This window comes from Lethenteron reissneri, chromosome 48, assembly GCF_015708825.2.
Source record: "Lethenteron reissneri isolate LAM-NWPU_2019-01 chromosome 48, ASM1570882v1, whole genome shotgun sequence".
In the NCBI taxonomy this organism is placed as follows: Eukaryota; Metazoa; Chordata; class Hyperoartia; order Petromyzontiformes; family Petromyzontidae; genus Lethenteron; species Lethenteron reissneri.
The window spans coordinates 3432480-3455288 of NC_083826.1; the positions used below are offsets into that span (position 1 = coordinate 3432480).

Genomic DNA, 22809 nt, shown 5'->3' on the forward strand with positions numbered 1-22809 from the left:
TCTTTTAACAAAAAATTTCTGATAAAAAGATGATACCATGCTGACCTTGTTATCAGACATATTTCTGATCCAAACATAAAACAAAATTCAAGGAAATAATTGTTAGCATAAGCAGCCCCATGTGGTACCGTTAAATCATTTTTGGCCCAATGCCTCAAGGGAACCAACCGTGCACGTTAGAGATGCTCAGCCGGTACGCCTTCAAGAGGCTGATATTATCTCTTGGCCTACACCGGTCACTGCTCAGCGACGCAGTGCGATCCTGGCGTCAACCAAGCGGGTGTCCGACATCGGGGGTCATTTGAACATCGAGGTCGCGCAAAGGTGGCATCAACGTCGTTGACAGCAAGCGTGGTCAACGTCGGCCCAGCCCTTACTGCCCTACACGCACCCCCCTTCTCCCACCTTGATGATGGAGCTGCAGTGCTTGAGCTGTTCCGACATCTGCCGCACGCGTCTGCCGGGCCCCGGCTGCTGCGGCGTCTGCTGCGGCGTCGCGTTGGCGGGGGAGGCCACCGTCGCTGTTGGCGTGGTGGTGGTCATTGTCATGGTTTTCGTGGAAGCCGCCTGCTGCTGCTGCTGCACCGCAACCACCTGCTGGGGAGGAGGCGGCTGCGGCTGCTGCTGCTGCACCTGTTGCGAGTCGGGGAGGTCTTTGGGCAGCGTCTTGGCGGGGCGCGCGCTCTCGCGTCGAGCCAGCACCCTGGGCGGCGTGGGCTCTTCGCTGTCTGCCAGTGCCAAGGGCACCGGCGTGGTGGTGTCTGCTTTCCTCTTGACGCCTTTGCGCTGCGCCTGCCCAATTGGTACCACGGGGCGAAAGCGAGATCGTTAAGGGAAAGGCGACACGCTGAACAACAGGGCTCTTATGCTACGGGAGCTGCGGTGCTGTAAATTGGTTAACACGCTGGACTTGTAATCCAAAGATCGCCGGTTCAATTTAATCTCTCCGGAGGGGAAGATGAAACGATGGGGCAGCTCTCTTAAATATCCCTCTGCCCCTGTCCATCCAGCAGCAGCAGCAGTATATATGGGTTCAACAAGATCAGCCGATCTGAAGGTAGCACGTGGTGAGGTAAAGTGTGGGTGCTCCATGTTTTCCAGGATGCCTGGCTGGCGTGGAAGAGTAGGCTGAAGGCCCTCTGATGGGGCTCTCTAGAGCTCGGAGCCTTCCTCCAGCAATGATGTGAGCAAGTAATTAAAAGAGGACGTGGAACACCGAGCGCCATGTGAAAAACAAGCGTGAAAAGCGAGCTTGAAATGAGAGATACAGGTTTAACAGGTTATGCAATGTTTGACAATGAACACGTTGATATGCAAAGTTGTCTGACTGCACTCTGGACACAACTTATGTTATGAACCAACCTTCCTCTAAGTCAGACGTAATGATAACATGTGCCAGGGTCTCCTCAATACCAACAGCGAGTCATCGTTTGCCTATTTCATTGAGATATTAATCTGGCCCCAAGTGTTATTAATGTGAAGTCATCTCTGTTTTGTATGGCATGCCATTTATATCGGGAGTTTGTATAGTGTTAGGGGCACCTGTGAGACAAGCAAAACACACACAAAACAGGGGGAGAATAAAGCTGTTTTTTTGGTTTCAATAATCACGGTTACGGATTACAGGCCAAAAAAAACGACAAACGCCCAGCACCAAACAGCACGAATAAAAATGTAAAACATAAGAATGAAAGCGTGTCGTAAATTGAGCAAGGTTATCAGAACTTAGTAAAAGACATTTAGAGGGAACTCCAAATTCACAGTGATTTCCAAGACTGAATTTCCTCATCTCTTCTGATTTGTGCACAGCCAAGCACTAAATGTATTCTCTACAACTACACAATTACAATTAGAATGTTGCACATCACCTACCTATATGGAGTGAATTATTCCAGGCTCTTAGGAGCAGCCAAGGAGAATGAGCGACCACCCACCAGTGCAGAGTTTGGATGAGGGTGAGATTACAGTCCAAGAAACACTTCTCTAATTGAGTCGCAACTTCGACAAACTGAGGGCCACAGCAGAGGTCGCAAACGGATTTTGATTCCTTACCCGTACCCGGCCGCACCAGGGTCACAAATGGGTACCCGTACCCGGCCGGGTTAGGGCCGGGTACGGGTACCCGTTCCCTACCCGTACCCTACCCGAAATGAGTGACAATCGGTTACTCACCAGTGACTCACGGCCTACCCGTACCCGGCCGCACCAGGGTCGCAAACGGCTATCCGTACCCAGCCGGGTACGGGTAGCCGGGTATCGGGTAGGGTACGGGTATCAGGTACCCGGTTGCGACCTCTGGGCTACAGTCGGCAAGTACAACATAATCACGGAAACGGAGGGGCCCGAGAGGGGGGGGGGGGTGGGCAAGCCGCCTCACCTTGGTCGCTGGCGGTGTGGCGACAGACGGCACCGGCTGCGGCAAGGCTTGGATATTGAGCGGCGTGAGCGACACCATGGGCTGCGACATGAGCTGCGTCTGCGAGGCCGGCTGACTGGACACGGCGCTCGCCACCACGGCGCTGCCCACGCCGGCAGGCACACTGGGGCCCCTCGGTCCGGCCGGCTGGTGCTGCTGCTGCTAGCGCCGCATACACGCAGGATGGAGCCGCGAGCAACGGTTACGAGCGCGCCACCGCTTCGCGCGATCGGTTTTCAGCTCTCGTCTTGCTCACGTAACGCAGCGGTACGCCGGACTATAGGTGTGGTGAGTGACCAGACTCCTGAAACAACCCTGAAATGCAACTGTGTTATCTCCTTCTGTTAATGTTTAAAAATGGTATTTGTGCAGTTTGCCTGTCTGGGAAAGCCTCATTCTCAATACACTTATTGTCAGTAAAGTCCTGCATTGGGATTTTTATCCAATTCCTTTTCAAGGCGTCTTATGCATGTGGGAGGGAACTGGAATGCCCAGACTACACCGGCGTTCATTTCAAAGCGTTCAGACGTCTCAATACACACCTCCGATTAGCATGTGACTAGGTACTTTGTGACAGAAGTTCAACATACATACATGTAATACACAAATTCATTCTTGTAATGCTCTCCTCTGTAAGGCACGGAGGAGCCATACCTTTCATAATATTCAATCAGCTGCTGAGAAATCATATGGTCGTTAAAATCAGTGGGGTTATCGATAAATGGGTCACCCTGCACCCTGTGATGGGAAAACTCTCAAGGTCAGCACAGACAGGTCCATGAACCCATTAGTGCCGAGTTACAGGTTAGTGCCACCATAGCCGACAAACATTTTAGTCACCCAAGACATCATCATCATGATCATCATCATGATCATCATCATGATCATCATCAGCCATAGTCAATCCACTGCTGGATGAATGTCTCCCCAAGCCAGCGCAGTCTTTCCCGATCCCGGGATGTAATAATCCACCTAGTACCTGCACATGAACGGGTTTATCGCTCCATCTCCTCGGTGGATCTCCTCTTCGACACGTCCCATTACGAAACCCCAGAAATCAGTTGTTTAATTAAAAGATAAAGGCATTAAAAACATGTATTTCTTTCAGTAAGGTGTCCTGAATACTGTGACTGCCACTAGCAAAACACCCGGTAACTCTACACCATATAGACCTTAATCCTAATGTCATATCTTATGCCGAACGTTACACATGCATTAGGTTATTACAGCACAACAAATGTTCGGCATAAAAACAAATGTCTGTACGTATGTTGAAGTTGTTTCGCACCGTATGTAGCCAACCGTGCTAAACGGTGGTACGGAAAGCTGTCTTTAAAGCTGCAGCTGATGAGAATCACTCAACGAATGACACGATTTAAATCCTCCCAAAATTATGTTTCGAGTGCTCATGATATGTCAGGGCAAACCCCCCCCCTTCCCCCGCGCATTTGTCAACCTGATCATTCCAAATTAAAAAAATTTGGCCACGTGGCCAAAGTATTGCGGTGAGAAGCATGAACATTAAAAAACACACGGAACACTTGGTGCTGGCAAGCAACGCACTTATTATTACCACAAGCAGAGATGTTTAACATCCAGCTAATGAGACACCTAGCTCAGTTGTGATACAAATGTTCTCTGTGTAGAGCGAAGGGAACACGGAAATAAGGGCGTGGGCCATGTTATTAACCCCACCAAGCAAACCTGATCCTCCACAAGATGCACCACCCAAGTTTAATCGTTATATTTTCTTTTAAACAGAGTTGCCGAACAAAGGCCCAGACGGCCAAAACATCGAGCAGTCAGCAACAATCAACACAATCAAACTTTCAACAGATCAATAGTTAACAAGTTTCTTGCATTGGGCAAGGTAATACGAGCTTGAGAAAGATTAACTATGGGAGGGAATTCCAAAGTGGAGCAAGTGCTTAGGAAGAAGCAGAAATAGGTACTGTGACTTACAGTTTGGCGAGTGGGTGGTGGGTGGTTGAGTGTGTTGTTGTGACTTGCAGTGTAGTGGTTAAACAACACAATGTGGGCGAGACAAAACGGTCGGTCTGGTAGACAGTCCTCAACATGGGTGTAGGAATCAATGAGTGGAGTTGATGGGGACAGTAGCCATGGCAGTAATGATAGAAGAGTGATACGTTATCGATATACGATGTAATAAAGTCAATTTCGGTCCTAGTTGTAGCGTTACGACAAATGATTGTCTTGCAACTAAAACATATTATAGCTAAAAAGTCTATTCGATCTCCGAATTTCAAAAAAGTAAAACATTAATCAGCCTCTTGGATTTCCATACCAATATTGACGTGCAACAGAATTTGTTTAAACAAGCAAACGCTGGGCCGGTTTCAACCTTCCAGGTCTAATCAGCCGAGTCAAGCTTATTATTGGCAAGAGCACGGCGTATAAAATCCGAGAGCCCGTAGACCATTATCGAAAATGTATAAAAACAAAGACATAAGGCATAGAAGCTTTAAAATACTTTTATCGGCCAGGGTAAGAGTGTTCGTACTGGGAGAACTATTCGAGGCATGCGTAGTAAAAACATAACCCAAAAGTAACCAGTCCCAGCTTGAGTCATAACAGTATAATGCACATTTGTAATGACAGTGCTTTAAAAAAAAACAGCTAAACAGGAAGAGCAAGACTGACAGAAGCTAATACATTACATCACTATTATTATCAGTCAGAACCACTTAATGTAATATTAAACTTCCCAAACATCAGTGTTATTGCAGAGTGAAAACCCCAATGCCAAGTTCAGATTGCTTATCAGCACGTGCGCTTGCCGATTTGTGATATACCATTGTCAGAGATGCGTTAAACAAGCACTGGTCATCACTTACTTGCTCACACTTACAAGACCTGTTTCCTTACACGCGATCCAAGAGCTTAGCAATTGAGTCACTGAAATATTCCCTGAAAGCAGAATATCACGGTGACGAGTCATCACCCCAAAGAGTGTAGACGTGGCTCATGGAAGTCCTGCAGCAGATGACTCACTTCTTCTCTATGCTTGACGTAGATGACATGTCAAGAAAATATCCAATAAACCTGTGACTCATGCGGTTATTACGGCAGCGATCCATACTACTGATGAACAGAGAACAGTCCGTGGGACCGAACCCACACATCAATTATGAATCAGAACTGTGGCTACAGAACCTGAATAACAAAACAATTCTTCGATGACCAATACTGTAATGTATCTACAATAATAATTTACGATGAATCGAAAACTAAAACGAAACAAATTTTTGTTTCTATTTAAAGCTTTCGTGACTGCAAGGATTAATATTATTGATTCTCTCGGTTAAGTCACGTAGAAGGTCCGTGGTGCTGACGTTAAGAAAAAAACGCAACTTTTTTCCAAATTTTCTTGGTGTGGTTTTCACACCTGATGATGATTACTTGTGTTGCAATTGAAACGTCGTGAGAATTGTATTGTTTTATTTTTTCCCTTCTACGTGACTTTACCGAAAGAACCAATAATATAAACAAATTTTATTTTACCAGGTTCGACCCCCTGAGCTATGTAGCTCTTTTTCAGAAGTCACTTGGCCACAAATGTTCGCTCAATGAAATGGCTCATCATGTTGAAATGTATAGAAGGCAAATACTCGAAAACGCATGTTTCTAAATGTAAAAGGAATAAACGGAGGACCCAGAGAGAAATCCACGTCACCTGGGGGAGAATGTGCAAACTCCCAATATATACTCTTTGGTTCTTTCGGTAAAGTCACGATGGTAGAAAATTAATAGATCACGACGTTTCGATCGCAACGCAAGCAACCGTCATCAGGTGAAACAAACACGGCAGGAAAACTACTGACGTAGGATAGAAAGAGCTGCTGCAACAAGAGTTTATACAGGTAGTCCCCGACTTACGATGGAGATGCGTTACGACGACCTCATCGTAAGTCGAAAATATCGTAAGTTTAAAATGGCCTCGCCTACCCAGGAGTCTTAAAGAATGGTGATAATTTAGAAAAACAGCAATTTACAGTACCGTACTGTATAAACTATATACTGTGTGTATTTATTAATTACAATACTGTATTGCACAGTAAAATTATAAGTAAAAAACAAGGTAAATTCTTAGCCTACCTATATGACCTGCAATTTCATTGAAAGTTTTTTCAGAAAACACTCCTATCTGCTATCAAAACTTTTAACATGCATTGAACACCGAGACAACTTAATTCCGTCGACCGCTGGTGAGAGTGAGAGGCATCACCACGCAAGGCGGGAGATGCGTACAGTACATCCCGGCAGCGTCCCAACGTACAGTATCGTACCTCGTACGCTGCTGCGTTTGCCTGCCGCGCGAAATGTAAAATATTTTACAATTTTGTCATATCGCTATCGCCATCGTAAGATCGAAATATCGTAAGTTGGACCACCGTAAGTCGGGGACTACCTGTATAGGATTTTGGTGGGCCCAACCCAAGGGTAAGTGGGCGGAGCTAGAGAAGGAATTTGAACGTAAATGTGAGAGATTAGCATGTCAATGTGAGATGGCCCAGCAACCGGAGGTGTCCCAATATATAGGCAGAGTCGAGATCGATCCCACAATCTCCTGCATACCAGGCGAGGTAGTTTCCATCTTGCCACCGTGGCACCCCAATCCCAAATGAAGGCTTTCCCACACCAATCATGGGGGGCTGTTTGATAAAAAATTATCCATGCTGGTCAATGTGGGAATGTGTTTGAAGCTTATTATATTTAACCTGGTGAGAACTCGAGAGACCAGGATAGTCCAAGTCACAATTGTGACTTGCTTCACCAGAATAATCAAAGAAAACAAACAAAACAAAGGAGAACTGGGCGAGATAGAAACAGTTTGGATATCACTCGCCTCTGTTGTTAGCCGTGGCTGGGAATCGAACTCATGTCGCCAGGTTCCCAGCAGTGTGCTAACCACTGCGCCACTGCTCCACCCCAACATCTCTACACTTTTATACGTGATGAAAGCATAAGACAACATATGGTTTGACAAAAGGCAAATACTACTCGGCTATGCACGTTGAACTTCTTTCGCACCGTACATAGCCAACCATGCTAAACGGAGGTGTGGGGAAACTAAACGTACGCTGCCGCTCCAGTCCATCAATGTACTTACTGATGCACATGTGCATCCCCCCCCCTTCCCTTCAACGGTGACCTGCAAGGACACTCGAAACCGCTAATAAGAACCCACCGCACAGCTTTTAAAATGCTTAATGGAAGGTGAATCCAGTGCGATGACCTCAACCCTTTCCGCATCTGAGAAGCCACCTGCCTTTCCTTCTGTCCATTGTAACAGAAAGCATGAAAGGACATCAAGGTTTGTGTGAGATTTATAGTCTAACCGAAAAATCTTGGCTTTTGGTTCAGTCAAAAGCACAATAATCCACATGATGAAATGCGCCTTACAAATGTACATTATTATTTTATTACTGCTGCTGTGTCTATTTCACATGCCATTGCATCGTAGTGGTTACACTGTGCCTTACAATAAGGGTCTTCAGTTTGGTCCTGGGCTCGGCTGCCTTCACGTAAAGGGGGTTTTTGTCCATTCTCTTCCCCGGTTCTCCTATGGGTTTCCTCTGGGTTTGCTAGTGTGTCTCAGAAGATTGAAGCAGCATACAATGTAACTGGTATTGAACATCCCAAAGCGAAAAAAAAATCACTCCCATGGGATTACACAACAACAACATCACCCTCTACTGTGAAACACCTCGCTAGACCCTCCTGAAAAATTATTGAGACTCGGTGAGGCTTTCTTGGATAAACAAGCGTCATGATAATAATGGGTATGCATCTGTTATGTAATGCGCATACCATATAATTAACGCGAGAGCACGCATTGCCTCTCAATGCAATGCAACACTGCATCTGCCCAGCTACTGACAGTACAAAAGCCAGTATCAGGTTTCACACAGTAGTTGGTGGGACCTTTTTGGGACCACGACTAGCCCGTCACCCTCACCCTATTCGTATGGAGAACTCACATTCTCTTGCAAATTATAACATGGATATATAATACACATACTAGGAGTGGCCAACACAAATGCACATGAAAAGCAGGACACGCACACATACAACAAACCTGTACATACACATGACTAATGTGTACACACAATATTAACAAATACACGTGTACACACAGAAGCACAATACATTTTAGACACACAGACACACACATAACTACCATGTAAACACACAGCTACACCACACAGACACCTGTCACTCACACATACACAGCTTCCCTGCCACAATAACAGCCGCCATTCGCCACGAAGTGGCGGTGACTTCACCACGGCGCTCGTGTCTGCACACACAGACACACACAGAGCTAGCCGGACACACATACTCGGTTACACCACCCACACACAGCGCTAACCTGAACAGGCTGGAAGTTGGGATGAGTCTGTATCAGCGGGGCTGGATGCCTTATTGGTGGGACGCCTTGTCGGGGCGGCACAGGTTGCCGGGGTCCCGGAGCAGGCTGACGGATCGGCGCGGCTTGCCGGATCGGCGCAGCCTGCCTTGGCGGGCCCGGTTGCCTCGGCGGCGCCGGTTGACGGGCCACCCCCGGGGCGGGCTGGCGCAGCGGCGCCAGTTGCCTCGGGGGCACCTGCTGCCGTGGCGGCGTGGCCGGCCTCGGCGGCGCGGGCTGCCGAGGAGGGGGCGCGACCTGCCGAGGAGGAGGAGGGGGGGCGAGCGGCGGGGCGATCGCTTGCCGCGGCGTGGCCGGCTGCCGCGGAGGAGCCGGCTGCCGCGGAGGGGCGGGCTGGCGCGGCGGGGTGGCGGCCGGTGGGATGGCGGGGGTGGGGGGAGCGACGGGACGGGCCGGCGTCGAGCGCTGCACCACCTGCGGGAGGGACCGACACGCGACAACCATTACCGCCAACTCGCGACGCGGCAAGCTGGTGTCAAGAAAGTAAGGTACTTGGCGGAAGGGCCTTTGTTAGAGGGCCCCTCAGAAGAGTAATTTTGGCCTATGCTTCCACGCTAGCCAGATGTCTTGGAATAGATGGGAGTGCCCACACTTTACCCCACCACATGCCACCTGCCGACGAGTGGTAGAGGCGAGAGGATTCAAGAAACTCGCACATTCTTTCAAATGCCGTGCCGGGAGGTCGATCGAACCGGTGACCCCTAGATTGCAAATCCAGTTTTGGCGAAGGCAAATTAGCTCAACGTTGCACTGAAACTAGTACGTTGGAGGATGGAATAGAGAAGATTTTTGGGGGAAAAAAAATATAAATTTTGGAGGGATGCCACAACCATGGGAACTGAAACAAAATAATATTCTACACACAAGAAACGTACGAACAAACCCCGACTAATCCATTAATGTGATTTTACACGTTTCACATTCATGTTGGTGAGCCTAGGCCGCTAGTTACAAGTTGAACCCATGAAAATATTTATGTAAATTTTTTTGTCTTGTGCTTTGAGTAATTTAGCATGTAAAGGCACATTTCACGTCGACTTTCCTGACTGCAGGGATTCATATTCTTGGCTCTTTCGATAAAGTCACGTAGAACCAAGAATACAACAGCTTTATTTAAAATTTGTAAATGGCATACTGACTTTGTCAGAAGCCTCTTTCGGATAAACTGGGAGCACTGGTAATGTAAATTACTCGTATCTTCACCTGCATTTCACTTCGTTTTAGTGAAAAAAATATCCATGGCATTCTAAACCCACAGCAAACCTCAGTGTGTTAAAGAAATAATCTACCGCAGTTGGATAGTATGTTTATATGGGGTATTGATTCGTTTTAGATCGGCCATCAATTGTAATCCATTTTAATATGCAATGGTGCTGTCACATGGGATATTAAAACTCATTACACTTCTGGTGAAAGTAAACCATAAATTGATGGCAAAAATTATACAAATTTTACGACTCAAATGTAGACCATTACCCATCCGCCCAACTCAAGTCCAGATTTTTGTTACATCATCCACCCCTTCCATAAAGTACTGAATAATACATTTTGCATCTGATGAGCAGGATTGGTGAAGACCATGGTGCGTGACCAATTGGGGATAACAAGGACAGGACTTGATATAGGCCCGACTCAGGATGTGATACTGCGTACACACAAAAAAATGCGAGTCAAAGATGCACTATAAAGGATTTAACTGCTGTGAAATGTGATGTTAGCGAGCACCTATTAAGGCTGGCAAGGCGCAAGAGGACGTTGTGTGGCCGGCAACCATGCGTGGCCACCTTTGGCTTCCCAGTACTGATGTTTACACAAAACACCATGCAGTGTTGACCTAGGGGAGGCTGAGGATCGGTTCAGACATCACTCGTCACCAACGCTGGCTATGGCCTAGAACTCAACTGAGGCTACTGGATTAATAAGTGCGTGAACGACTACGCCGTCGCTCCACCTCCCACAAAAACAAAGATCACCTCCCGTGTAGCCTACATTGCTTATTGGGCCAATCGCTGTTGGCGAGCACCTATCGAGTTCAACATGGCGCACGAGGGGGGCGATGTAGCCAGCACCATGCCAGCCGACATACGCACCTCCACACAAATATGCACACGCGCGCGCACACACACACACAATCGACCCCTGGGAGGGACCTACATGAGGGGGAGAGTATCCAGACGGGGGCGAGTCTGCGTTGGAGACTTGCTGAGCGCTGGCTGCCGCTGCCGCCAGTGCGGCTGCCCTGGGAGGCCGCTGGGGCGTTGTCTGGCCCGGCAACCGCGTCCCCGCCACTCCGCCCGCCGGCACCGCCTGCTGCTGGCCTAGCCCGCCCGGCGACATGGCGGCTGGGAGGGCGCGAGGGAAAGGTACGTGTTGTTGACAAGCGCTCACGGCTAGTAGGAGTACAAGACACGGCGCTCCCGCTCGTTAATGAAAGTCCGCACAGGGGGAGTCGTTTTCCAATGCCTCAGTTTTTATTTGCCTTAAGCACAGCGACACACAATAGCGACACGAATACACTTGCGCGTTGCAATACCGAGTAAGCCTACACACTACGGCCGAGTAGGTTTTCGCGGGCTGCGCTGTATAGACCTCCGATGTGTTTCCGGACTACAGAGCGTGTCGTTCGGCAAGACGTCCGGCGTTTCGAACCCACGTCAAGGCATCGTGACAAAAAAAGCTCCCAGCACGTGGAGCAAAACGTCAGACATTGTGTCGAAGAACGTGCGGTACAATCCAAACAGACACCAGAGATCTAAGCCTACAGATGGATTTTCTCTTAACTGCATGAGAAAGTTAAGAATAGAACCAACTAAAAGAGGTACGTTTCTAAAGATAGAAGCACCTATGTTTACAACACTATAGAATCAGTATCAAGTGACAATTACACGCACCTGACAATTCTGTAAGCTACGTTACGTGCAGGAATATAGCTATAAAGATTTAAAAGTTAAGCGTAAAAAAAAACATCATCCCAGGTTTGCCTGGGTCTGTCACAAAAGTCCTACACTCGAAATTAGAGCTGGGCTATTCAGCCAAAAAGTAGAAATTTATAGATCTGGACAACAACACTGAGTGGTTTTGACGGAGCTATGTGGTCAGGGTCAAGGTACATTTTGCTGTCAGTGTCAATTTAAACATCGTTTTGTGTGCGATGCTAATACACGGAGTGACAGTGTCTCAGTATAACGCAACTGAGAATCAATGCCAAACAGGTAAACTTTCAACAATATCCTAAAGTATTAAATTGTACAATATGAATATACATGTGTTTTGAGCTATTTTAACAATTATACTTTGGGTGTATTTTCAAACACGCTAATGCCGTGCACATGATTGTTTGACAGTTTACATAAAAAAAGGACGGTTAATTCTTTATTTTGTTTAACTACATATTTCTTGCTTCTATCGACCAAACATGTTTTCATACGTTTGGATTTTGTTTAACCATGCTTTGAATCATTACATTATTATTATTCTCTAAAATGATTACAATTGCTGCAATTTATCAATCTAAAGTTTCTACTTATTTAACCCAGATCTCGTTTCAAAAAGTAGATGTTCAATCTCAATAGGCTGCCGGTTACATGTAAAGCCCTTTTTTTTATTAATCCATAAGCATTTGTGCCCCCGAAGCATTTAATTAGTAGTGACAGTAACGTTCCCTCCCGAGCCAGATGGAGATGACGTCACAACGTCACATACCGTGCATCGTCCAGAGATGGCGTCACACGTCATGAAGCCGTGGACAAGCGAGGACAGAACATAGCGTGTGACATCAACGCCTTGGCTGAAAGGGCTTAACCATTCAGCGCCGCGTTTATCTTTTGACCGCCAAATTTTGGGGAAGCCTTTGATCAATAGGGCGGTCCCTAATAGCAACACAACTTTACACAAACATTTTGAGTTGCGTTGGATCATCTTTATGAGAGGTACCGTGACCCCATGTTAGAGGCAGGCAGACAGACAGCGCTAATGAATTAATGCTGTCAACCTTAATTGTAAAAAAGCATTAAAAGGGAAATATATGCGTGCGTTTGTGTGTACGTGTGTGTTTGTATGCCCAGCGCAGCTCTGACTGGGCAGTAGGGTATCTTGTGTGCCCAGTGTGTGCTGAAAGGGTGGGGAATAGTGGGTGGAGGAGACCATCACGGGGTTTTACCTGTCGACTTGCGACCCCGGCCTCTGGGCCCGCGTGGCACGGGCTGCGCCAGCTCTATCTCCTCCACGGGCATCTCGGCCACCTTCTGCAGGAAGAACTTCTCCAGCGTCTGCGCCATGAGCACGATGTCGTCGTTGGGCTGTGGGGCACACGCGCGCGCAAGAAACGCTGCGTGCGTGAGATGCGCGGATATCGCAGAAGCAACGTGTCGGTTCATTGCTGGTGGTAACAGCTGCAGCGAAGGCGCAGCAAACCCAAAGGAAGCACTGTGACAATGCACTGCTGGTGAAACACGTGACAGTTAATCTGGTCAAGTGTGAATTTTTTTGCAAATATGCTGCTAGGAAAGGTGAACCTATAACACACTGGAGGAATAAACGATGTCTTTTAACTATGTAATCAATTGCTCTTCACATGCGTTTTGTACAGTATCTTGAGATGCAGTTGCAATCGGATGCTACATACATCAAAATGATATTGTATCACGATTGCAGTGATTAATTACATTACTTATTTTTTTTTACAAATTCACTTTCAAATAATTGTGAAGTATCATACATGGGCAGAAAGTATGTCAGTATATGCAAACATTGCTTTTGCCAGTAGTTAAAAAGTAAATATTGCTACGAGGTGAGGAACACAAAGATGCACCGATTAATCCAGGAAATGTGTTTTTGAGATAAATTATTTGGCCACTGGAGCTAATCCCGCCATATAAGAGATATAATAAAATCTAAATGGTAAATAACAAAAACATAAATGTTCCTTGAATGGAATCCAGATACATAATTGTGATAATGTAACAAATTCTAGATCTAAAGCTTTCGTTCCTGCATGGATTCATACTCTTTGGTAAAGTCACGTAGGTAAAACAATTAATAAACTAAAATAAGGCAACACAAGCCTCCCTCATGAGGGACGCTTGTGTTGCCTCAGAAACGTTGTGATTTAATTTAGTTGTTTTCATTTATTTATTTATTTGATTTATTGTTTTACCTACGTGACTTTACCAAAAAAACCAAAGAGAATGTACCAAATATCCGTGAATGAAAAAACGAGTAACTCATTACATTCTGAATAGCTATTATCGCTTTGAAAAGATGCTAAGGGATCTGCCAGTCTATACGTTTTCATACATTTCAATTAATTGTATCAAATGAAACGTTGTGCTTAAAATACAACCTGGAGCAGCAGTACACTACTAGCATGGCATTTCAGTGATTTGGAGAACATTGCAAGCTGCAGGCACTTGTTCACTGCAATTCAGCAAAACAACTTTCTCGCAGCCAGCAAACGGCACAAAAACAATGTTCTCAGCAGAACGTTATTTTCACGAATAAAAATTTCAAGTGTTTTTGCGGCACACCATTATTTTTTCTCAACAACTGCATTTCACCCCAACACAAACAAATGCCAAATTTAATTCCAGTCAGCGGCAAGCTCCGACGGGAGAAATAATCATGCCGCGTGTGATGTCACGCACCCACGGCCACAAGCACACACGCGCCCCAATGTTCTCTCGACTGCTGTCGACAAACACGCGAAGCTAAAATATTTTCAAGAGGGCCACGAGAAGCTGTCTGGAGCGGCAAAAATGCGGGTTTGCTAAAAAAAAAGATACAAATCGCCGAGTGATCCACGGAAAACGTTTCCAAAAGCTGTCGGGAAGCATGACTCGCGCTCTCATTTGAAGGCCCAATGCATACCAAGCCTTATCGTGTGTGAAAGGCATCACAACAGTCATGCATAACCATTTACTGCAAAGATCGCAAGGTAATAACACAGCCTCTTAGGACACCCAAGTTCTCAAACTTATCTTATATATATGTCCTCACTTGTTTGGCAAATGGTGAGTAATGTTTTCTCTAACGGAACCTTACTGCGAGTGTTTTAAAAGTAATGTTTTACGAACTCAACTTGTGTTCCAGAACATTTAATTTAATTTAAGTTGATACACATCATTCGTGAAGAATTTTGTATTTCTCATTCGATTTTGTTTTTATTTTCCTTGCTCAATTTTGTTTCAGCAATTTGTCATTCTGGAGACACAGGTCATTCTTGCGAAAAAAACTCCTATCATGGAAGAGTCCTGTCTCTCTTCCATTCCCACCTGGTTAAACACAGAAATCTAAACCACAGACTAAATGCAATCGACCGATTCTAAACCCATGAAAGGACTGAGCTGATGCAACTTCAAACTGCTAGATCGGCCACTTGATTTTGCTGGAATTGTTCACCATCTATGATGTTTACATCTCAGTGACCAACAAATAAAGTATAATCCATAATAGAGGTTTTGGGGTTATACCACGTAAATATATAAATGTGTCGTTAAACCTGGAATAAATGAAATACATGTAACTGAGATATTTCATATTTAATTTGGATTTTAATGTCAATTATGTGACCAGGAAAGCCTCAATTTCCAGACATGTTCGTTCAGGAGGGTCCTGCATTGATATATTTGGCCAATTCCATTTTAACGAGCATCCAAACACTGAAATCTCCCAGCACGTGGGGGAACTACGTAAACCATCGTGATGAACACAGCTTGGTGCAAAATGCAAAAAAAAATCACCGAGTTATTTTACAGCAGAACAATTTGGGAATATCTACATGGTAGTATTTGTACATTGAGTAAACTAGAACACAGGGAAGGCCCAATCCTAGGAATGGCAAAAACGCAGATGCTAACACAGGTGATCAAACCCACTTTCTGTACTACGATCTGCCAAGCCATGTTGGGGCGTTTTACCCCCCTCCGTGACCCACCTATCCCTTCAAGGCAGTGGATTACAGGAGTGTACATCAAAGCCTGGCAAAGCAACTTCAAGCGGCCCGTAAGTCAATGAAAGGCGTGAAGCTGCACCATGCCCCACTGACCCGATTGTAGATGTAGCAGTTTGTGAACATGGTGCTGAAGTCCTGGATGCACTCCACAGCTGTGAAGTAAAAGTTTGACTCCAGTCTCTTCTTGATGGTTCCCATGTCCATCGGGTTCTTGATAATGTTGTAGTAATCCTTTAAAAATAGAAAACAGTTGCTTGTTAAACAAGTAACAACAACACTTGTTCTGTGACATGAAAGCTCGCAACTCAGTTTAGCTCAACTAATCGTATCCAATATGTGCAGTAAACAGAAGTTTAAGTGCAAAATAGTATTTTTCAATTCGATAAAAAAAAACAATAATGTAAGGCCCTTTGTCAATTCCGCTGCTGGATCAATGCCTCCACGTGCTTTTCCGTCACGGGGGTTCTGTGACTATATTTTACTATGCTGGTCAGTGCTCATTGTATGTATGTTGAAGTTGTTTCGCACCCTGTGTAGCCAATCGTGCGAATCGGAGGTGTGGGAGGAGAACAAACAAAACTAGTGAGGGGTGCAAACATCAAATATCATTAACCAACGAACTGGGTTCATGGCAGTGCGCTAACCAATCTGCAACTGCTGCACCATTTTACATGGATTAAATAATCACAATCAACTATGACCATTCCACTGCTAGATTAAGGCCTACAACAAAGCTCATGTCATGAACAAATTATATTTACTATCCTAATAGCCGATACATGTTTTCGTAAACATACGTAACATTACAAATTTTCATGATACTAGCGCTTCTGGTTTGATAAACATTATCTCAATATACGCATTCTAATCACCTTACAGTGGTACACTGAACATTTCAAGTGTACCGAGAGCACAGCTAATCCAAGCCCATTAGACAGAGGTTAGCGTGTAAATTATTTAGGAGCTACAGTATCTTTCAATACCCATCGGACAGTGGCACACGAGCCGAGGGAAGTGACACATGTAATCACGCCTCGAACTTTTAACGCAACATCGGATCACGCGGAGAACATTGCAGCCTAGGAGGGGGGCAGGCAGGCGGGGGTTAGAACCAGACATGGCTGTTTGCACACAATCACTGGCAGATAATGGAGAATTAGGTAACAGGAGGTCGTGTAAGCTGCCTGCGCACTCTAACGACCCTGGGAAAAGCGTCGGCAGTGGAGGCGGTGTGTTGTCTGCGCACAGGACAAGGTCACTGGCAGAGCAAACGAGGCTGGCCACATCCCCAAGTTGTTTTTCTCTGCACCGGTTACACTATTTTACAGAGTGGCTGTTAAGCGAGCTATAAAACACCCGACTATCCGAGCCGCTGCAAAACGGGCCGTAGGTGTGTACGTGCACCTGTTGCCTCCCTGAAAGATACAGCTCATGACGGGGCGCTCGTCAATGCGCACGAGACATAGCTTGCCGTGAAGCAGCGTTCAAATTATATAACCGGGCTGCATTATATGACACATCCGAGTCGCTTTGTCAAATTGTAAGTAAATATACATGAAGTGTGTCGTCCGCTTTATGAAGCAGAGCGTGACACCCTCAAATTGTTTAAAAAGAATAATCGGAAAGTGATGCTGTTGCTGTCGAGAGTGTAACTTTCACCGGGTCCAAAGAGCACTGGCCAATGTTCTGAGGAAAGCCTGTCATTATTTTACGCCGGCTGCACCCAGGGAAATGTTGTTAAGAGTTGAACATGCCAGGTTTTGTAACACTTCGATTTTGGCAGCAAACGAGTAACAATTCTCCACACAAAGTGAGGGAACATTCCTACGCAGAGGGGGTAAAAATTTGGCAAAGCGCACTTGGCACATCCGCACGACAAGCTTGGCAAAATATTCTAAGTTGGTGAATGCTAATATTATGGGGCTGAGAGAGGTGAGCTAAGGGGCACCCCTCTTTCGTGCTGCACGATGTGGAGTGCGTCAAGGAAGCTTAGCAACCTGTCCAGTGTCCCATTTACAGAGGGGCACAAACGATCACAATGGAAGCTTGCTATTGTGTGCAATCAATTTTGATTTAGAACAGGGCAACAACATATTCCCCTGATCATTGCAAAATGACAGAGCTGAGCAAAGCCACACCTCTCACTCGGTAAATCACATTGTCTATCGGATAAACTGTTAGCCCAACTCAAATTGTACGTTTTTAGAGCACCAATGTAAAGTGTGATATTCAACTTTAATTCAGTCAATCTGTGCCCTCTCTCTTCTAAAAGGACACTTGCCTGGAATATCAGTATATTGTATTAATATTTGTGTGTACTCTATTTTAAGGCAATGTTATTGGCAGCAGAGAACAGTGGAACAAAACCCTCTGTTGCGCTGTAATTCTATGCTTCCTTCAATCCATCCGCATTGACCAAGGGAGTAGTGCGTGGTAAAACAACCCCCACAACTTACAGGAGTAGTTTACAAAAGAGGTGCACATATACATAATGCAATGTTAGTGATGGATCTCATGTACATCTGCCAAACCAGTACTTTGATATTTATTTTGATAAATGTTGTCTATTACTGTAGCAGATAAACACACATGATAGCAAGGCTGGAGCATGTTTTACAATAAACACACAACACTATGTACCAATGTGCACTACCCTCATTCCATTCCTTACCTAATTGGTCAGGATAGATATGTAACGGTCAGATGTGTGATATTGTACTATATACAATGCTAACTTGTCGCACCTCCGATTAGCACGGTTGGTTACTTACGGTGCGAAAGAAGTTCAACATACATACATAGTCAAATACTCATTCCTGGCTGCCCTGCGATATATCTGGAGTGGTGTATCCAGTCCTTATCTCACGGTGCTTGATAGAATGCGCCATAAGGCAGTCACAGGGTGATTGATGATCCAGCACTCTGGTCACTCGCTCACTCCAGTTCGTTGCCTCATTTATTCCTCGATCGCTATCATTACTATTTTCGTGAGCTTCACTCTCCCATTCCGCACCCCATGTTGAGGACTTTCTACCAGAATAACAGTTGTGTAGTGTGTTCAGCCACCACACTGCGGGTCAAAACAATTATCTTTCTGCTTCATGCCTTGCACCGCTCGCCTTTGGAATTCCCTTCATCATCTATTTTCCAAAGCTTTTTCAACCTTGCTCAATTCAAGAAATGCGTCAACTCTTATCTATTACAACCATGATTGTGCTGCTTGTTGCTTGTTATTTTACATTTTGGCCTTTTGCTCAGCAAAACAGAGACACTCGGTGAACAGAGTAATACTCAGTAGCTTACCGGCAGGTTGAGCTTGGCAGCATCGACGGGATGATGGAAGGGCCAGGCAAACTGATGCTTCCACAAGGCCTTCATGACCACCTTCTGCAGGTACTGCAGCTGATTGGTGAGCCGGCCTGGCTTGACAGGGCTGGATGTCTCGGGGGGAGACGGGTTGACACTCTGGCTGGCGGCGGTGGCCGCTGCGGTGGCAGGCTGAGCGCCCTGCGGCGCGGCTGGTATCGCAGACATGCTCTCCTGAGTGTCAGTCAGCCTCTCTCTGGCGCCCGTGCCGTTCAGATGAAGAGCCAGCTGAAAGGTTCACTCACGCCTTGTAGAGATCGACACTTGGTATCCTTGTTATTTTTGTAACTCCGCGGCTTGGATTACATTATCACCAACCTCCCCCTGATGGACAAGAAAAAACAACACAAGGTGCGCAGGTTAGAGTTACAGGTGGTGAAGGTGCAGCCCTTTTTCCACTGCTGAATCAAGAACCTCTACTGGAGGGAGCTCTAGAGGACCCCTCTCGAGGGTATTTTGGCCTACTCATATTTAAGGTGGTGGTGGATACCAACACTTTACCCCTCCACACTCGACCTGCCTGTCGACTGATGTACCCAATGATATCCCTGGATGGACAGAGGTGGGGGCGGGGATTTAAGAAATATGCATAATTAAGAAGCATACATCACTACCGCGCCGTTAGATCGAACCGGCGACCTCTGGATTGCAGGTCCAGTGTACTAATCCATTGCAAAGCGGCAGCATTCCACAGTGACATCACTGCACTATTGTTATTATTACACAAGCTGCGTGTAGCAATGTTGAAATCATGTTGCTAAGGTAGCAAGCCATTCAACAAGGAACCTATTTACTTCACAATATGAACGTAAATAATAATAAAAACAGACCCAGCGACGAATGTGATTTCCTATAATATAAGATACGTGGAAAAGCACTCGTGCAACTTAAATAGCTTAAACAGAATTCACCACTGTGGAAGGCTATAACCATCGCGTCAAGCATGCTTTCCAAGTCCCCTCTGTAACTGACCGATCTTGTCAATTGTGCAAATGCAATCTATATGTATCACTTCTGTTGTCCCTCTCGACAACAAGATAGCAATAAAGCAATAACGCGTTATGTAGCAGTAAACACTGGATCGCGCAAAACAACACGACGGCACGGCAACTCTGCCCTGCGAGTTTCTCTCCTCGTGTAGTACGTTTATAACACGTGCGCGCTTACAAACACAACCGCTGCTGCACCCCATAACAAACCCTGCCACCGCAGGCGAACACAAAACACTCCACCGGACCACCAACACGTGCACTGCCACCAACCACAAGCGAACACCCCAACGATCAGGAAACCTACTTAGGAGACTGTCTGGCGCGTGTGTGCGGGCGTCAGTGTATGTCTGTGTGTGTTCAAGTATGTGACAACACTTGCCAAAACAAAATATGTAAGCTATACCGGTGGGATCTTTGCCTTCATAGGTGCTCGGTAACAGCTCTCGCTACAATAGTTTAAGCAATACAGGCGACGCGTGTTTGGATGTGCGCGTATGCATGCGTATCCAAACGTTTGTTATGTCTGTCAAAATGTGATTATATTGAAAGTATATATGCGTGCATGCTTATGCGAACATTCCATTTGATTGCTCTGTGGGTTTTCTGTTTTTGGAGGCAAAAGACGTGGCTGGGTATGTCCCGTTACCTGCTAGCAAACCTTCGACTTTTTACGTGGCCTCAAAGGGCACCTAGACTGGCACAAGTGCTGTGGTGCCGTCCCGCCACTTAGTGACGACTGGCGGCTGTTTTGTTGTGTGCTTATTTATGTGATTAGGAACACGTGTTTGTGTCTGTCCTGTGTTTCAGCATGTGTGATTATATGTGTACATCTAAGTACGTACAGTATATGTATTGTGTCCATTCGTTTGTGTACATCAGCTTAGACGTGTATAAGTTAATGTTTGTGTTTATATGCACGTGTATATGTTTTTTTTGTTAGTGTTTGTGATTATACAATATTAAGGTGCATGTATTTGTGTATATGTGCATGTTTGTACGTAAGTGTATGAATGTTGAACTTATTTCGCCCCGTACGTAGCCAACCGTGCTAATCGGAGGTGCAGGAAAAAGACAAACTAAAACATAAAACGCAGTTTTGTTTATATGTGTTCGTGTGGATGTTTTTTGTAAGCATGTGAATGCACAGTGCGTGTGCATGTGAGCGCGTGGGTTTGTGTGCATTGGAAGCGTTTGTGTAAGCACGGCAACTCCCGCGCGTGTCGGAAATGTTACGTCTCTGTCGAGACTTGCCGTTTCCTCGCTTGCCATGTTTACGACAAGTACCTATAGGCTATTCATGCTTGGAGACGAGCAGTACTGGTCGAGGAAGACAGACACACTTACATGCACTTTATTTACAACAGCCTATTTTTTAAAAAGTTTATTTTAGAGACACTTGATTTGAATATGGATGCGCTTCGGTTTGTTCAATTTTAAAGATAGCGGTTTTATTAAGAGTTCAAGTAAGACCCGAGATGCAATGTCTTAAATGTTGAATATTTGTTACAATTGCAAGCGGTAACAGCTTGCGTTATGTGCAATCGTAACAGTGAAAGGCGCTCCCAATGCCTATACACGAGTCATAAATACTACAAATACAGAACATAGCGTCAATGCATATGCACAACAAACAAAAGTGTACATATAAAGTAACATATCAGCCACGTTAAATCCACTGCTGGATGAAGGCCTCACTTAAAATGTGCAATATAGGCATAACACATGTTCAAAGCACGTACACCGATACATGGAAATATTACAAGCTAGGAAATACTGATGTACGCTGTGCATGCGTGAATGCTTGTGCACAGCACCAATTTCTTTTAGTATAAATGCGGATAGGGCGCTAAGTTTACATCTCGGGCCGGATAACGGGAGTCAGAACGAGGACGCGGATACCCTTCTCGGCTCAGCCGGGGCTGGGGCGTACCTTAACCGGCAGTAAAACCAGGCAAACAGCAAGGCTTTGGCCTAGATGCGGGCCTGCGCCCAATAGCAGCGAGCGTCGGCTTCGCGGCATCATGCGCTCCCATCTACCACCTCGACTAACAATTAAACCACCCAGTCACCCAACGACGACAAGGGTTACACATCAACATCGGCGCGAAAACGGGACGGACAAAACCCGCCTTTGCGTTGAGCCGTGCCGATTAAAATGGCGGGCGCGCTGTGGCCCCCGCCAAACCGACGTCGGCCTCGACCCCCCTCACCCCGCGCGCGGCAGCCTCCCCGCGGCCCAACAACCGCAACAAACGCGCGCAAGCAACGGCGCGAACGACGCGAAAGAAAAGGCTGCGCGCCGAAGGGAAACGCGGCGCCACTTACGCCGCCTCGGACTCCCGAACAACGGGGCTGAACCAGTGCTCTCCCTCCCGTGCGCAGCGCCCACCTGATTGGCCCTGGCGGCATCACGTGGTGGTGCTTCGTCAACGCGTACGGGGGAGGCTGCGTCATCGCGTATGTGCGTCTTGACGTCATCACGCACGGAATGGTTCCGCCCCTTACGTCAGAGAATCTCGCGCAATTCTGCGGGCGCGGAGTGATACGACGTCATCACGCATGTAGTCTGACGTCATCGCGCAAGTGGCGTCGGCACACGCGCGAGTGGCTGCGTCATCACGCACGGCACGTGGTC

At 46.2% G+C, this 22809-nt stretch overlaps 1 protein-coding gene across 6 annotated transcripts in view; it reads right to left on the minus strand.

Annotated features, from left to right (window-relative positions):
* The window catches only part of LOC133354605 (bromodomain-containing protein 4-like), a 44869-nt gene extending 22289 nt beyond the window's left edge, over window positions 1-22580 (minus strand). For 5 of the 6 annotated variants that reach the window (XM_061571582.1, XM_061571585.1, XM_061571584.1 and 2 more), the window contains exons 1-8: window positions 22500-22580; window positions 19120-19506; window positions 15910-16047; window positions 13027-13165; window positions 11022-11209; window positions 8811-9281; window positions 2378-2578; window positions 406-792 (exon numbers count right to left, since the gene is read on the minus strand). In XM_061571582.1, the coding sequence (XP_061427566.1) occupies window positions 406-792; window positions 2378-2578; window positions 8811-9281; window positions 11022-11209; window positions 13027-13165; window positions 15910-16047; window positions 19120-19350 (1755 nt within the window). In that variant the 5' untranslated portion in view covers window positions 19351-19506; window positions 22500-22580. The remainder of the gene's footprint in view (window positions 1-405; window positions 793-2377; window positions 2579-8810; window positions 9282-11021; window positions 11210-13026; window positions 13166-15909; window positions 16048-19119; window positions 19507-22499) is intronic. The other variant, XM_061571581.1, reaches the window with a different exon arrangement.
* Between the last annotated feature and the right edge of the window lie 229 nt (window positions 22581-22809).